Source organism: Notothenia rossii (assembly GCF_949606895.1).
Source record: "Notothenia rossii genome assembly, chromosome: 5".
NCBI lineage: Eukaryota > Metazoa > Chordata > Actinopteri > Perciformes > Nototheniidae > Notothenia > Notothenia rossii.
This window is the reverse complement of record NC_136903.1, coordinates 33,052,804-33,069,890: the sequence shown is the minus strand read 5'-3', so window position 1 is coordinate 33,069,890 and position 17,087 is coordinate 33,052,804. Positions and strand designations below refer to the sequence as shown.

At 41.8% G+C, this 17,087-nt stretch overlaps 1 protein-coding gene across 5 annotated transcripts in view; it reads right to left on the bottom strand.

The window, feature by feature from the left end:
* The window catches only part of kiaa1549la (KIAA1549-like a), a 202,899-nt gene that overhangs the window by 12,525 nt on the left and 173,287 nt on the right, over positions 1-17,087 (bottom strand). For 4 of the 5 annotated variants that reach the window (XM_079680850.1, XM_079680851.1, XM_079680853.1 and 1 more), the window contains 6 exons: positions 15,875-15,999; positions 14,746-14,966; positions 13,016-13,148; positions 6,109-6,344; positions 5,762-5,927; positions 4,675-4,772 (listed from right to left, as the gene is read on the bottom strand). In XM_079680850.1, coding sequence (XP_079536976.1) covers positions 4,675-4,772; positions 5,762-5,927; positions 6,109-6,344; positions 13,016-13,148; positions 14,746-14,966; positions 15,875-15,999 — 979 coding nt within the window. The remainder of the gene's footprint in view (positions 1-4,674; positions 4,773-5,761; positions 5,928-6,108; positions 6,345-13,015; positions 13,149-14,745; positions 14,967-15,874; positions 16,000-17,087) is intronic. The other variant, XM_079680852.1, reaches the window with a different exon arrangement.

Sequence of the window (17,087 nt, the reverse complement as noted above, 5' to 3'; positions counted from 1 at the left end):
TGGGTTTATTATTGTATATATTATATAAAAATAATTATATTAAATCTTGTTTGTTGCCTTAATCTATGGTCTGTGTCCTTTCGTTCATCCATTCTATTTGTCAGTTTGAAGACCTTGCTGCACTAGCAACCTGTTAGGGGCTGGTGACAGAAGAGGTTACCAGCCCCTAATGGTCAAATAACCAACTTTTATCATAAGATAACACTCTTTGGTACATATAAATAAGGTTTTTTGGGGATTGGTCTCCTAACTTTAATAATGACAGAAAAGTATAAACATACCTTTTGGATTTTTCCTTTCAAATTTCATTTCCGCCTAAATTGTATCAGTGTTTGATTGTATATTTTACAAAGATGGACAAAGGTATTGGTACAAAATGTGCTTTAGTGTATGCTTTGCCTCACCCTGAACATATAAACCAAAATTGGTGACATTCTGATCCTTATTTCCAGATATACACGTGATAAGGTTGACATGGCCCCCTTCAGAGGAGCCTACATTTTCACTATTTTCGGTTATGGGAAGGTTCCATACATCAACCAATTTTTTTTATTTTGCAGTAAAATATTTGTATACAACAATCCGTTTCATATATTACAGATATTAAAGTAATGAAAAAACATGGTTGTGCTTTGTTCTACCTCGGGTAGGGGTATCTCGATAACTAAAGCCTTTTTTGGGGGTTTGTTCCTCTACTAATAAGGAGGAGGAGAATATTAAAGATGTTGGTCTACAAAGATATTATTCAGATGCTAGGGAGATGAATCAAAGAAAAAATTACAACTATTATTTCAAAAAGAGATATAATATTTATTTAAATGTTTTGGATGTCTTTATATTTTCTTATATATTGTGTATTTCGTCATTTGGAACATGCTACACTACAGCCGCACGCTGCAGGGCAGAGGATGTCATTGCCAGCTAATGCCCTGGACCATAATGCAGTGCTGTGCACACTAATGCGTCACTGTGCATACTAAGGAGCAATTACACTGCACTGTCCCTGCATGGAGGATCTGATCCAAGCTGACTCATTAACTGCTTTCTATTCCTGGTTTTCAGCAACAAAAGTAAGCCACACACCATTTAAATCAACAGCGATGTATCTGCCATACAAAATACAAATATTGAAAGTTAAATTGTTTATTTTAAATATATTTGTATTGCTTTCTTCTGCAGTACATCACAGAGGGAGCTTGTTTACGAGGTTAAGCGTTATTTTCTCAGTTTGTCCACTAGATGGCAGACACGCCCCTCCCTGCAGTCCATAAACAGCAGAACAGTCAATCACTCTCTGCAGTGCTAAAGTGCCCGGCAACATGGTGCACAGCAACAGCATTTAAATGAAGAAGCTGCTCAGATCAAATGAAGCGGACTAACATATGGGCCTGAGAGGGAGAGGAAAGGGAGGAGAGTTGACTCATGTGATTGCTGATTAAAATTCATTAGTTTTAATTTTTTGTTCCTTTGCAATCTCCAAATATGAATAATCTGATACTGTTACTAGCCCCAGTGCTGCACTCTGATTGGCTGTCAAGTCATCCAGGAATACTTTTAAAGCCACATGAGAGCATTTATTTTTAATGCTAACAGCAAAGTGGATATAAAGTTGTGGTAGAGATTCAACTTAATAACAGCTGTGTATATTCCGCCACTCGCCGACAACAGCACGGCACTAGGAGAGTTGTTTGGATTTATAGACAGCATGGAGACTTCACGGCCAGAAGCAGCATTCATTGTAGCAGGGGATTTTAACACCGCTAACATGAAGAAGGTCCTACCGAAGTACTACCAGCACATCAGCTGTCCGACACGCGGGGAAAATATACTGGATCATGTTTATTCCCCTTTCAAACATGGTTATAAGGCTCTCCCTCGCCCTCCCTTCGGCAAATCAGACCACATCTCATCACATCTCATCTCATCATCTCTCTGCTGCTGCTGCCTGCTTACAAGCAGAAACTTAAAGTGGAACTATCATGCTATATTTGAATAATATAGTGTAGGACCATACCTATATAAGGCATATTTATACTTTTTATTTGTCAAAATACCAAACAGATCATGCATTTTAGCCATTCCTCATTTCGCTCAATTTAACACTGTCTTTGCATGGGCTGTTTCTGTGAGAACAGCACCATCTACAGGCCTGGCATATGTACTACATCCTCTCCAGCGCTTTCGAACGGCAATGTCTGTGGCTGTGTCCTCCTGATTGGTGGAGTTGGCCCAATAGCCGTAGCGCCACTTCTGTGATGTCATAGAAGTGTTCAAATCTGGATCAGTCTGTATCAGATTCGTTGCAACCCCTTTTTAAGAGATTTGGGTATGGAGGAAAATAGAGAGGATTGTGTTTTTTGACACTTGGTGAGTTCCCTGGAACACCGGGGACACATATTCATGTATAAAAGACGTACAAAAGTGCATTTTGCATGATAGGTCACCTTTAAACGGCACAGACCGGAACCAAGGGTTGTACAGCGATGGAGTGAGGAGTCAGATTCAGCTCTGCAGCACTACTTCAAATCTATGGAGTGGAGTGTGTTTGAGGACAATAACATCAACACACACAAGGACACGGTCATCTGCTACATTTGGAAATGCATCGATGACATGGTAACGAAGGTTTCTGTACGAACATTCCCAAATCAAAAGCCCTGGATAAACGGCGAGGTTCGTACCAAGCTGAAAGCGTGCACTATCGCGCACATAGCTGGAGATTAGGAGGAGTACAGGTTTTCTAGGTATGAACTCCGGAGAGCAATCAGCAATGCAAAGAGACAGTACAAAGAGAAGGTGGAGTCTGACTTCAAAGGCTGTAACACCCGGAACATGTGGGCGGGACTAAGAACAATGACAGACTACAAAGGAGCAGCGGGGGGTGCTGCGGTAGTGCCTGCTTGCACATCGCTCCCAGATGAGCTGAACAGCTTTTTTGCTCACTTCGAGAGCAGCCAGGCTGGGGGTGCAGAGAGGGATCAGGAGCCCTGCCCTTTTGTTTAAAACAGGGCAAATGTGTGCAAATCCTTTAAAAGGGTTGACCCACACAAGGCTCCTGGACCTGATGGCACCCCTGGCCGTGTTCTCAGGGTGCAGTCTGTAGTCCCCACATGCTCCAAATACTCCACCATCGTTCCTGTCCCCAAAAAGACAAAAATTACTCGCCTCAATGACTACCGCCCAGTAGCACTCACCTCCATTATAATGAAGTGCTTTGAGCGGTTAGTCAAATCATTCATCACCTCCTCCCTCCCTGACTCTCTGGACCCCCTGCAGTTTGCCTACAGAGCAAACAGGTCCACAGACGACGCCATAGCCCTCACCATCCACACTGCCCTCTCACACCTGGACCAGAGGAACACATGTGAGAATGCTGTTCATTGATTACAGTTCAGCCTTCAATACCATTGTGCCCTCCAAGCTGGTCATCAAGCTCAGAGACCTCAGGCTCAACAGCGCCCTCTGTGACTGGATCCTGAACTTCCTGACGGGGAGACCCCAGGCAGTGCGGGTGGGAAACATCACATCCTCAACACCGGAATCCCTCAAGGCTGCGTGCTCAGCCCTCTCCTCTACTCCCTGTTCACTAACGACTGCGTGGCCACACACAGCTCCAATACCATCATGAAGTTTGCTGATGAAACGACCGTCATCGGCCAGATCAGATGGCGTACAGAGAGGAGGTTGAAAACCTGACATCTTGGTGCCAGGATAACAACCTCCATCTCAACGTCAGCAAAACAAAGGAGCTGATTGTGGATTACAGGAAGCAGCAGAGAGAGGGACACGCCCCCATCGCCATCAATGGGACTACGTGGAGAGAGTCAGCAGCTTCAGGTTCCTCTGTGTCCACATCACTGAGGACCTGGCATGGACTCTTCACACCACCACCCTCACCAAAAAAGCTTGACAGCGGCTCTTCTTCCTCCGCAGGCTGAGGAGGTTCAAAATTGACTCCAGGATACTCTGCAACTTCTACAGGTGCACCATAGAGAGGATCCTGACCTTCTACAGGTGCACCATAGAGAGTATCCTGACTGGCTGCATCACGGCCTGGTACGGCAGCTGCACCGCCCTCAATCGTAAGGCTTTACAGAGGGTGGTGAAAACTGCAGAGCACATCACCAGGACGGAGCTGCCATCCATGGAGGACCTTTACTCCCAGCGGCTCAGGAAGAAATCCCTCAGGATTATAAAAGACCCCCATCACCCCAGCTACAAACTGTTCTGTCTGCTGCCGTCTGGCAGGCGGTACCGCAGCATCAGGACTAAAACCACCAGATTTAGAGACAGCATCATCCCACAAGCAATAAGACTGTTAAACAACTGAACATTCATCTGCTACTTAGTAATTATTTATCTATTATCTAATATATCATTCCAATAACTTGTATATAGACTCGTATTGCACTATTCCACTTTTTTTTCTCACTTTTTTAAAAACTATTATCTTTTTGTATTACTCTTAATATAGTATATTTTAATATTGTTTTAATATTGTCTGCTTATCTGTATTATTGTGTTGCATTGTTGGAGAACCCTGTAACCTAAGACTTTCAACGACATAATTACTCTGTAGCTATGTTAGTTTGACAATAAAGAACCTTGAACCTTGAACTTATATTAAATTGGTTTGTCTTTTTTAATGTTTGTGTGTCTGTATTTGTGTGCTACCGTCGTAATGAGGTCCCAGGTGGGGGTCCTGGTCTGGAGGGGATCAGAGGCGGAGGAGATCCGATGCCCATATCAGGAAGCTGGGTGAAGCGGAAACCCTGCAAAAGCCAAAAATAAAACTTAGAGAAATATTCACTAGCATCTGGACTCTGGACAGTAAGAAACATAAAGAAAAAGAGGGAAAGGAACAACAGGCAAACAAAGAAGGCTAGAAAATAAGATGGTTGTCTGATTGAAGAAAACCAAAGATAAAAGCAGACAGGAGCTGCATGAGGCTGTTGTCGTTGGTGGTGGGTGTTCAATCCACGTCTCTTTAATTCTCTCTTACTGAATAGCTGCACACAGAGCACTAACAGTAAGCATTTCTGCATTCTTAAGGATCAAATTACAATTTGGAATTTTGGAATTATTAAAGGTTGTGTGGTTGCTGACCCTATCTGCTTGTCAACAGCACCACATATGGAATTTCATTTACCTCCATTGTATTAGGGTAGAGTTACAAAACAAACAATTACATACTTCAAGAACTGGACTCATAGTTCTATTTTTTCTCTGTTTCCCTGAAATTGCCTGTTCCCTCTCATTTGGGTCTGCTTAAAATGTCTCTTTTTATGTTTACACCTTCGTCAATGTTTCCTTCCTTGGTTTCCATCAAGCCGCTTAGACGCCTTAAACAGACAGTGCTAAGGTGTTATCATTTGTTTATTTATTTTAACTTACAGTCGTTTACTTGTTTGGCTTCCCATGATGCGGACTCGCGTTTAATCACAATAAAATTATAAACTTTCCACACACATTCAACAAAGAAAATAAGCCTTCACAACAGTCCAACAAATCAAAACAAAAGAGACTGTGTCTCGACGGCGTGGGTAATGTAGTTCTTTATAGTCTCGACTAGAGAGGTCATGATTATGTGACAAAAGTTGGCCTTTTTCTTTAAATAAAAACAAAAGACTCGAACAGTCATATTTTGGTGTTTTTAACCTTTTAGAGAACTTTATGACTTTTAGGGTGTCGTGAAAGGCCCCTCCAAATAAAATGTATCATTATTATTTGTGATTATTATTGTTATTATAGTGCTTCTCACCGGTTTAGGCAGGCTGCACTGGTGCATGTCCTCGTAGCCGCTCCTCTGCCGGCCCCCACAGGGATGGTTCATCGTCCCAGGGGCGCTGGTCACCCCGTCGCTATAGTGGCTGGTGTGGGAGGGATTGTAGGCCCTGTGGGCGTGGTGGTGGTGATGGTGGTGGCTGCTTTTAAGAGAGAGGAATATTAAAAAAAACGTTAGTGGACAGTAACACTTCCACTCTCTCTGGTTGTTCTCTGGTGTACTTTATGAAAAACAGCGTGGGGTCACAGACATCCTGTTACTCTCTCTATTCTGTAGTTTAAAACATGCAGATGTGCTTATAAATAAATCATGTGTAAATGTACTTGGTAGGAGGAGAAGGGGGGTCGTGGTCCGGAGGTGCCAGGCTGAAGGCGTTGCCTAGCAACATGTGCATCTGCGTGCGAACTTCATCAATGGATGGCTGGGAGCTGAGTGTGGAGGAGTCGGAGCCGCGGTGAGCTTTCACCCCCAGGCTGCCGGTGCCGGTGGACCCGCCTCCGTAACCCAGGGAGCTCATCAGCCGGTCCACGTTGGTCTCCTCAAACGGTTCAGCCTCGCCCTGCAGGGTCAACGGGACAGCGGTGACGTGAGGACAATCAAATCACACGTGATCCTGACAAATCAAGTCACCACCTCTGAGCGACCGTACTGTAAGAAGTTCTGGTTCCCTAAGAACTAATTCTCTGAGTATACGAGGCATGTTGGTGTCAGTCTGATCAGCTCCCAGAGTGACGGGAACACTGGAGAAACTGAACTGGCTAACTGTCAGACAGAGGTACACTAATGCAATGTTAAAATGTTTCCAGAAATATTACAGTGACACACTTACCACATATATTAATACATATGTTTATATAGCAGTATGCTCAACATAACCATCAAACACGACATGCAATAGAAGGAAGGTTCATATCACACAAAACTAAATCAAATATCAAACAGAAAACAGTCACATGCAGAGCCACGGTCAACTGGAATACATTGCCGGTCCATATCATGTACATTTCAAAAGCTGCCGATAAATCATCTCCGTATCATAGAGTATAATTGAACTGTGTGTCTGTGGCTATGTACAATTACTAGTATTATTTATATTTTGTTTAATGATGGTTAAAATAGGATAATCATGTTTGTGTCGTCCTACGTGCACATATCTTTTGTGCAATTTGACTTTCAGCTAAACACCTTCCACCATCAAGGACTAGAGACTGTTGATGTCCTTTAAAACCTCTTAAGCCCCAAGCCTGTTTTTCAGGGTTCAGGCTCGAAAATGACATTCCCAGAACAAATGACCATATCTTCCCTTCTAAAAGTGAAAAATTAATAATCTTTTTTCTCAAAGTAATGATAAACCTGTGAGTTGGATGTAAAAAAAGTCAGAATCAATATAGATGTTTTTTATTTTTAAAGAAAATTCAGATTGAACATGGTAAAAAACTGTAAATTATAGTGTCCGTCAAAAAGATATGTTATACTTATAGTGAAAACTAACCTTGGATGATGGGTTAGTAGACTAAAAGCTTTAGGAATCCAAAGTACAACATATGATAAGTACCCTGTATCAAGATTGATGCAAAACAAGTGATATTTGACCTTTTTAGACTTAGATTTAGCAAAAAAACCTTCTTCTGGGACCATTTCGGTGGATTTTACATATCTCTGGCCCCCCTTCTTTGATTTTGACATGTGACATCTCTTTCTGATCGTTAGAGCCAAAAGAATCGAAGGGAAATCATCCCGCACACACTCATGTAAAAAAAAAAGATGGCGTCTTCGCGCATTCAATGAAGCTACAGAGCCTAGGAATGGCCTGCTCTACTTTTTTTCAACGGAATTGCAGTTTTATTGCTTATAGATTATCAGAACATTTCAAAGAGGACACAGCCACATTGGATATTAACCTATGGATTAACTACATCATCGTTGTTATAGTTTTAATGCCATTGAAGACCAGTTTAGACCAGACAAAGATGAAGGTAAGCCATGTTAGCGTTGTGGGCTACCTAGCGCCAATTGTTTTGATGTACGTTTTTGTTGATAATGTTGCGAGTTTGTATCTTTCAGTGTTGAGGTGGGCACCGTTAGATTCTGTTTCTTTAAGATCATAAACGATGTGTTGCATGTGCAGCTAGGATAAGTAATAAGGGAGCTAAGAGTGATTTTCGGTGCAGTAATAGGTTAGCATTTTTTGCTCCTGAGGGGAGAGAGACGTTTAAGGTCATGTGATCGGTTGTCTGGAAGATGTCGCCTCTGCCTCTTGAAGGGGGAAGGAGCAACCCAGTTGTTGGCATCATCCTTTCGGAACCCTTGTTCCATGGTCTTTAAGAAGACCTTGTCTTCAATCGAGGGAGCTACTTTGTTATCTTCCTTAGTTCTTTGGAACACTGTACACCCAAGATGGTCTTCTCCTTTGTCACAGGCGGTGTCATCACTGAAGTAGCTCTGTGTGGGGTCAGTTGACGTAAAGTCGCTGTGTCTTTCTTTGATGAGGAGGCGATTCGGACAAGGTTGAAAGACCGTTCTCTAGCGTGCTTGTGAAGAGAGTGTTCACCATGGATGGCTTATGAACATTTCCCAAACAGACGTCTCCCACGATGAACCATCCTAGGTTGAGCCTCTGAGCATAGGGTGCATCGTGAGGACCATTGATCTGTTCCCGCACCTTGTGTACTCTTATTATGTCCCTTCCAAGGAGAAGCAGATGGTTTTCCATCTTAGGAATCTGAAGAGCTACAGATTCCAGGTGTGCGTGGTGGAGCGCAGCTTCTGGACTGGGGATTTCTGATCTGTTGTTAGGAATCTGGTTACACTCAATTAGCGTAGGGAGGGATAAACAAACCTGCCCTTCGAGGGATTCGATTTGGAAATCACTCGCTCTTCTTCCAGCTGTCCCTACCACTCCTGTGATCCTGTGCATGTCTTCAGTGAGTAAGGTGACTTGGGGCCTTGCATCTTGAAAAGATGAAAGAACTCTGGGCGAGCAAGTGATCTGTTACTTTGATTGTCGAGGATGGCATAAAGCTTTACTGCTTTGTCTGGATAACTTGAATGGAAGACTCTAACAAGACAGATCTTCGAACACGACCTGCCGCTCAGTTCCCCACCGCAGACGCTGGTACACAGGGCTGCAATATCAGCAGGTGTACTTCTATCCTCCCCGCCATACCCTATGGCAGGGTCAATGGCCTTTGCCTTCCAGGTTGGGGGTCCTGGATGTAGGGCTGTGTTGTGACTTTCACTTTCGCACTCGTAGCACTTGACGCTCGCTTTGCAGTTTCTGGCAATATGTGATGTTGAGGCGCAACATCTGTAACAGATCCGATTTTCCTGAAGAAAGGCCTTACGATATTCAAGGGATTTCTCTCTAAATCTGCAACATTTTTGCAGAGGATGAGGCTTCCTATGGATAGGACACTGTCTGCCAGGCTCCTCAGTCATCTTTTGAGTCATCTCTGCATTGGAGGGGGAAGACACGTTGGTATTATGGACTGAAATAGTTGTTCTATTATTGCTTTGCTTGAAGGCAGGCGTTTGAGTAAGACAGGGTATTGTTGAACATGGTAAGATCAAAACTGGGGTCATTTCTTGTCATTGCTTGTTCGCAGACAAAGTCCACAAAGAGGAAAATGGTGGAAATGGTAAACCGTTTTGGCATTTGTATCTGGTTCCCTCACTTATCCATCTTTCTTGTAGGTTGTATGGTAACTTTTGTGCAATGGGGTTGTCGCCACGTGAGGTATCTAGAAGGCGAGGCCCGGTAGATCTCCCTCAGCCTTGGCAGAAAGAACCTTCATCAACAGATCGCCCAGCTCTCTCAACTTATGAAATTCCTTGTTCGTTAACTTGGGGAACCCATCAAGTCTCTTGAAGAGTAAGCTCTCAATAGCTTCTGGTGATCTGTAACAGTGTTCCAGTCTTTCCCACACCATGGCTAGCCCTCTTTCAGGTTGGTTCACATGCACTGCTCTGATCCGCCTTGCATGACCAGCAGACTAATTTCCTAGCCATTTGACTAGCAGGTCCATCTCTTCGCTAGCCGATAAGTCTAGGCCTCTGACTGTGTTAAAAAACGAAGCTCGCCAGGCTCTAAAGCTTCCTGAACAATCGTTAAACTGTAACAATTCTGTGCTGACAAGTTCGCGGCGAGCAAAGAATCTCACAAAGTCTGTCATGCTCTGACTCTCCTTTGTGTAGCCGGCTAATGGAGTGCTGTGGTGTTGAGCTGGTGGACGGTTACGATCATTGAGTCCTCCTGTCCTCATCCATCCATGATTCTGTCCAACTTCAACTGAATATCTTCGTTCTGATCTATTTTCCAACTTGACCGACTGTTAAGCAGGGACATTAAACAGTAGAGGAGAGTTATTGTCATGCTCTTGGTTATAGAGTGCAGGGAAAATCCTATCCTGCTGTGGCATGGCACTTCCATATCCATGAAAGGGTTCCTTTTCTGGCATTGACTGAGGGCTGTAATCAATACAAATAGTGATATCTTATTCGTCTTGAAACTCATTTATCATAACGTTTATGGTTAATTAGCCAAAAGAATTGAGGTCTTTCAATGTCCGTTCTTAATTTAAAAGGGCATGGATTATTTAAAAATATACTTAGTTTTCAGGGTGAATTTACCAGATCTTTCGAGGGACTACAGAGGGAAAAAAGCCTCTTGGCTAACTGTGGTGAATTAACAGCATTGTTTATTAATGTGCAATGTCCCTGCTAAAAAAATAATACATACTTTAAAAAAGAAGTATGTAAGAATGTATTTGCATGACAGAATTGTTTTTCTAAGATAATTAAATATTGTTTACATCAATACAACAGGAAATAAATACTGTATTTAGCGCCAAATCCGAAAGAAATACAAAGTATACTGTGGGATTTGGATAATTCAACACATTAAAACCAAACTGATGAGTGATATACCTGCTGTATCAGCACACACTAACATGCATCTGTCTGCACAAATACACTCCTTGGCGCATACAAGGCTATTAAACACTATTGAGCGTCCCATCTGAATCCATGAAAAGGCTATAATCATATGCAGGGTCATTGACATTCAGATAGGTAGCACGGCTGTTACTGTGGCGCACCAGAAAGATATTTCACTCAAAATCTCCCCTTCCCCATTTCATCTGCTCCTTTTATTCCTCTCTCCATCTTCTCCTGACGTTAAAATTAATCACTTCTCCTCTAATCTTTTTGTCATTTCCTCCCTTTTCTGTCTTTATCTTTCTGTTTGGTGCAGGTTTTTAAAGTTCACTGGAAGGTGATTTGTTAATCCTCGAGGTGTGAGCTCCCAGCTTCAGAGTCGGAGCAAAGGATTAAAGTTAGAAATACTCACAGAAGATTATTTTATTCGTTTAACAACGTGTCAGAGCTTTACTCTGCCACCACTACCATGTTTTGGTTCTATCATCACACTGTATGAGTCAGCTGGTCAGAGGTCTGTATTGCAGTTTTCTATATAGGGAATCAATTAGGTGAATAAATGTGTGTAACATAATATAATCAACAGCACGAAAAACGCCTCAAAAATAACTCAATAAGTACCTCTATAAAATTCAACAAAATATAAAAATGTTAACCTTCTTGAAGTTAGCATTTTTGCGAAACTGTACTCAGAACCGGCGGCAGACCTGAATCCATTGGGGGGGGGCATTTGATTGGGAGGTTGGGCCTAACCTACAATTATAAAACGGAAAAGTCAAATCAAGCAATCTGATTGGTTCTTAGCCATGATATAACGAGCGTATGTCACGGGTAGGATTGTAGTTACTTTTACTTTCAAGTCATGTATCCCTCCGTGTCTGAGAAAAGCTACAACCGTTACAACTGTTACATTACGTCCGTTACGAAACTAACTAACTAACAAAGCTTAAGATGGAAACATTTAAGGCTAACTTTGGCCTCCGGGGGGGTCTTACTATGGAGGAGTGGATTGAGGAGTGCCTATCTCCAGAAAAAAAAAGCACCTAAAAGACGACATGCAGAGCTACGTCAAGAGCAGGTAGACCAACTGGAAAAGTACCACCATTCAAAAGCTTTCTGATGCGGGTCTTGAAACAAAGCAGAGAAATTATGACCGTTAGTGGCCACAGGTGCGAAAGCTCTCTCCAGAACTACTGGAAGACCAATCTCGGGGACCAGAGAAAGTGGAGCAATATTCTCCCCACGCCAAGCAACAGCCCTAGAACAACCTCAACATATACAAGTAACCACGTAAGCCATTCTACTGATGCTGGACAGTTTTTCAGTGGTTGCACAATAAACGCTTAAATATAAGGTAGCGATGACAATCAGATTCACACACAGATTTAATTCAGAGACCTACGTTTATTCTGACAAAAAAAATGTAATTAAAAAATGTCAAAAATATAGTGGAAACTAAATATATTTATATTGGATGTACTGAGTATTTTTTATTGTATTCAATATTACATTCAAAAGTATTGTTTTGTGTTTTTCCGTTACCTGACATCAACGGCATGTATAATATTAGAATATTTTGATGTATCCAAGAAAATTCCTCATTTTTGTAAACCTACTTGGTAATAAAACCAATTCTGGTTCTGACTCTGATTTATATTTAAGACTGTAAAAAATATAGTGTTTTACAAAATCAAACTTCAAGTTTTGACTTTACCTAGTTTGCAGTTGGGTATTTTTCTGAATATTTCTAATCACAGCCTCTACTCACTTGGTGAAAACTTTGAACTGCATCCTACATATTTTTATTTGCACTGGTGCGCATTTCTTCTGCATCAGTGTTTTGAAATAAAGGACCCTGGGTGTTTCTCAATGTCGAGGACGCTTCCTTGGTAGGACATGTCTTCCGAGTCAGGTCCTTCAGAAGCGAGGCAGGAATCCTTCCTAGCCTCGGAAAACGAACAATGGTGGAACAGGCTAACAGGTGTGCAAGTCTGCGTCATATGCGAGGCCCCGCCTTAAATGGAGCGCGATTTCCGCCAAAGATTTTGGAAATTGGTCCGTGCGCAAAGCATTGTGGGGATTTTAAGACCGCGGAGGATACACATGTGCAGTCTCGAAATTTCCCGCAACAAAGGACTCCGGCCTCTGTAAAATTCCAAGGACCTGGACATTGGAAGAGTCCTTTGGCGGGACTCGATGACGTAGCATCCTTGAAGTGGTGGCTCTGGAGGAGCCTTCCTCAACATTGAGAAACACCCTCTGTCTCTGCTCTCCCCAGAGGGATCAGGTACTCACGTCGTAGCCGTTGTTGCGGATTCCCCTCCGGGATCGCTCTCTCAGCACCAGCAGGTCCATCTCCGTCTCCACCGGGCTCGGGCAGCTCAGGGACTGCCGGCTCCAGTAGGTGGGCTCCCGTGGGTGGGAGTACCTGGATGAAGAGGTGTGAGGAAACACATTGTAACTACAGCTCAGGGCTGTACTGTAGATCTCATCTGCTGCATTTTAGTGGAGGTTCTGGAACATTTTCAGTTGAAACCTAAACCTGGGGGGATTGAACTCCCTTCACAATCACATTCATGATCGCACAAATCTGTCCATATTTAAAACACAAATCAAAACTCACCATTTCAAAGCTGCTTTGAATCTGTGACTAATATTTTAAAAATATTTTTTTAAATAATTGTTTGGGGAATTTGATCTTGTATATGTATAGTGTCTTTGAGCAGCGCTAATGAAACATCTACTATGTATATTATTGTTAGTATAATTATTTGTATTATTACTTTGTAATTATTTTTATTATTAAAAACTGTTGGGATACATTTTCTCAGTCTTACCTTATTAATCAGTAGTTTGATTTAACAGAAATCAATGGACAGGTAATTTAAAAGTGGAAAGTGAGCTTCATTAAATTCCATTTTTACATAAAAACCTGAGTGGTGCTTAATGCTCTGGTGTTTCTGCACATCCCTGACGTCACTTGTCAATCATATGACTTCACACATCCACAGATTGAGAAGGCAAACAGCTGCTTTACATAGTCTGAACAGTAAGTATAACTGCAGGTAAAGGTTGTGTTAATTCAGTAACTGACACAAACAAACAAAAACTTGTCTGTATGAACGTTAAAATATTAATGTGCTGACCAAATATCACCCCTCACTCAACTCACTCCTTATGTGTTGCTAAGCAACTATGCTCTACAGCTGCACACCGAAAGCAGTCTGTGGTTCCCAGTGGAAACCTTGTTAAGCACTTTATACTAAAACTTCTTTAATAATGATGAAATTGAACAAAACTATGATATCTGATAGGGTTCATATATATGTATACTGTACTGTATGTATACTGGGGGCAGCTGCAACAATGGCAAACATGATGTCTAGCCTTAAAACATTCTCAAAATTAGACTTTCAATCAAAACAGGGAGCGAAAATAATGAACGTTAATACCTGAGCTCAGTGTTGGAAGAAGTAATCAAATCCTTTACTAAAAGTAAAGTACTTTAAGTAAAGGTAAGTCAAAATACTCCACTGCAAGTAAATGTCACGATTTCAAAATGTACTCATTCTGCACAATGACCCGTTTCAGAATAATATAGAACAGAATCATTATCAGTTAAAGTTCTCATTACACAGAATGGATCTTTTCACAGTATATTATTATTATTATTATTATGGTTGATTGTTACTGTTGTTTACTGTATACATGTAGGACCAATTTAGTATTGTAGTGTGGCAATGTTGGAAAACTTAGATACTAGAAATACTGTGTAGATTAGTACTGTAGTACTGTACTGATTTATACAATATCTGCACATTGTGTGTTTGTATTTGTACAAAGTAGCTTGTAACTGTGAGTGTTAAAATAAATGTAGTGGAGTAGAAGTATAAAGTAGCATTAAATGAAAATAACAGCAGTTTTAAAAGGGGTTCATATGTGTGTAATCTGGCTCTGACTAGATGATACTAGATACTACCCCCATTAACCCCCCCACTGCCTCACTGCAGGTCACTGCACCTTACCTCTTATGACACCCAGCGAACGAGGCCCTCTTCTCCTCAGCGGTCAGTGGCTCCTTGACCCCGTTGTCGTGCCGACTGTGCCTGGCGTCGCGGTGACTGTAGCCGTGGCTGCCGGTCTCGGACAGAGAAAACTCTCCGTAGCCTTTCCTCCGGGCCTTCTGCCGCAGCTTGTTCCTGTAGTGCTCGATGTCCGACTTCTGCTTCAGCCCTGCGTGGTTCGCCTGCAGACAATCCATCAGAGGAGGAAAGGAAATTCATTTCCAATTGAGATTGTTTTTAATTGTTTTATGATGGACTGTTCCTCTGTTTTAAATGTGATACCAAACACTCCCTACAGCTCCATACTCATAGAATGTGTTACACCATAACATGATATTTTCTGCTAATGCACACTCGATCAATCGCAACTGAACTGGAAACCAGAGAGGGCCCGAGGGAATGTTCGGGTCTTATGTTTATAGATTGAGGGATCATTTATCTTCAGCCTGTGTTATCTCTGTCTCAGCTGCAGAGAGGTGCAGAGAGAAATCGAGTAAAGAGGAAGGGAGGAAAAGAGTGAGAAGTGACTCTTTTGATTTACTTACCTGACATTCTATTGGCTTACACTCCAACAGTTTATAAGTGATAGTCTAAGGAGCGGGACATCACTGAGTGGTTGACCAATCACAACAGAGCCTGCCAGCTAACCAATCCAAGAGGTGCTGCAGCACAGGCAGTTTGAGACAAATAAAGAGCTTTTTGCATTTGCACATTGAAATATGTTAACATGTCACAATAGAGGGACAACAATATGTCCTCTTTAATCCCTGGTGTGAGAGAGGTTGCCCTGGAGCAGTTGGAGGTTCAATAGGAATTATTATAATAAATGTGACAAATATGTATGCAGTATTAAAACCTTGACCTTGTAAGTCATTAAAAAATACTTGATGTTAATAGCCTAAGACAATTTTTAAACATTATTATTTATCAGGGCTTAAAATAACACACTATAACACAGGAGAGGCATACATTTAATGCATCATGATTCTGCCTTATACTGTCAACGCTGCAGGATCACCTCACAGCTGAGTATGAGAAGCCTTGAGGGTGTGTGTGCATTATGGATATGTGTGTGTGTGAGCAGACTCACCTCCCCATTGAGGACCACAGAGTCCTGGCTGTGGGAGGAGGAGGAGGGGTAGGAGTAGGTGGGCTGAGCAGTCATTGGTTTGATGGTGATGAGACGCAGGGAGCTGGAATGGTCTTCATAGGGATCTGAGAGGAAGAGGAAAACAAATAGGTTAGACAGAAACATTACTTCCAGGAAGCTGAGATCAATTACGCATTCTGCCAATTCCCTGTAATTCAAACACAAATGTTGTTCAATCATCCGAGTATAATTGTGAAATTTAAGAAAAAAACTTTACCAATGCATGAGTATTTAGTTTGCATACTAGTTTTGATACAAGCTGAAGCTGAATGTAGTTGTTGTATTTTTGTGACGCTGCATATTGAGTTTTCAATTGGCTTATGGAATGCGAACAGAGGGTTGAATGAAGTCCTTATTATTCGTCACTTTTTCTTATTCTTAAAGTACCATTCTGTACTTGGTTCGATTCAGGACTTGAACCCATGACCATAAAGGTTCCCAAGCCAAGTCCTGCCAGACTAAAATACTGCCATTTTAGATAGATGGTAGGTTGGTAATTAGAGTTCATAAAATGTATGTTATATTTGAGAAGTCTGGCTTTTTTTAACAACTGGAAAATAGTTTGGAGGAAAAACGTTTTCAAGTAAGGTACCTTAATAATGCATTTTAAATCAATTATTGTATCCTGACTAGGACCAAACATGTGGACTCTACCTAGTTAATGGTTTTGTCAGAATCGCAATTATATTTTCTAGTTGATTGACAGCACTTATTAGAACATAGAAGGATTGCTTGTATGTAACAGTAAGAGTGTGTGTGTGAGACCAGAGATTGTATGTGTCTGTACCAGGACCTGCATCTACCTTCCTGGTGTTGTGTTGTTTTGCTTCCATGCTTACATTGGCCTTCACTCCAAAATAAAATGACTCAAATGTAAAATACATTGGTTGTCAGGGTAACTCTAGACATTAGAGCAATACATTTCTAATTGTGTTTGGGTCCCATGGCTCAGACTTCAAAAATCACTACTGAGTGCAGTTTTATGTTGTATGGCTCGATGAGTAAACATCATCTGTATGGCGTGAGGTCAGATCGCGCAGTAAATGAGGCTCTGTCTGTATGTAATAGTGTGTGTGTGTGTGTGTGTGTGTGTGTGTGTGTGTGTGTGTGTGTGTGTGTGTGTGTGTGTGTGTGTGTGTGTGTGTGTGTGTGT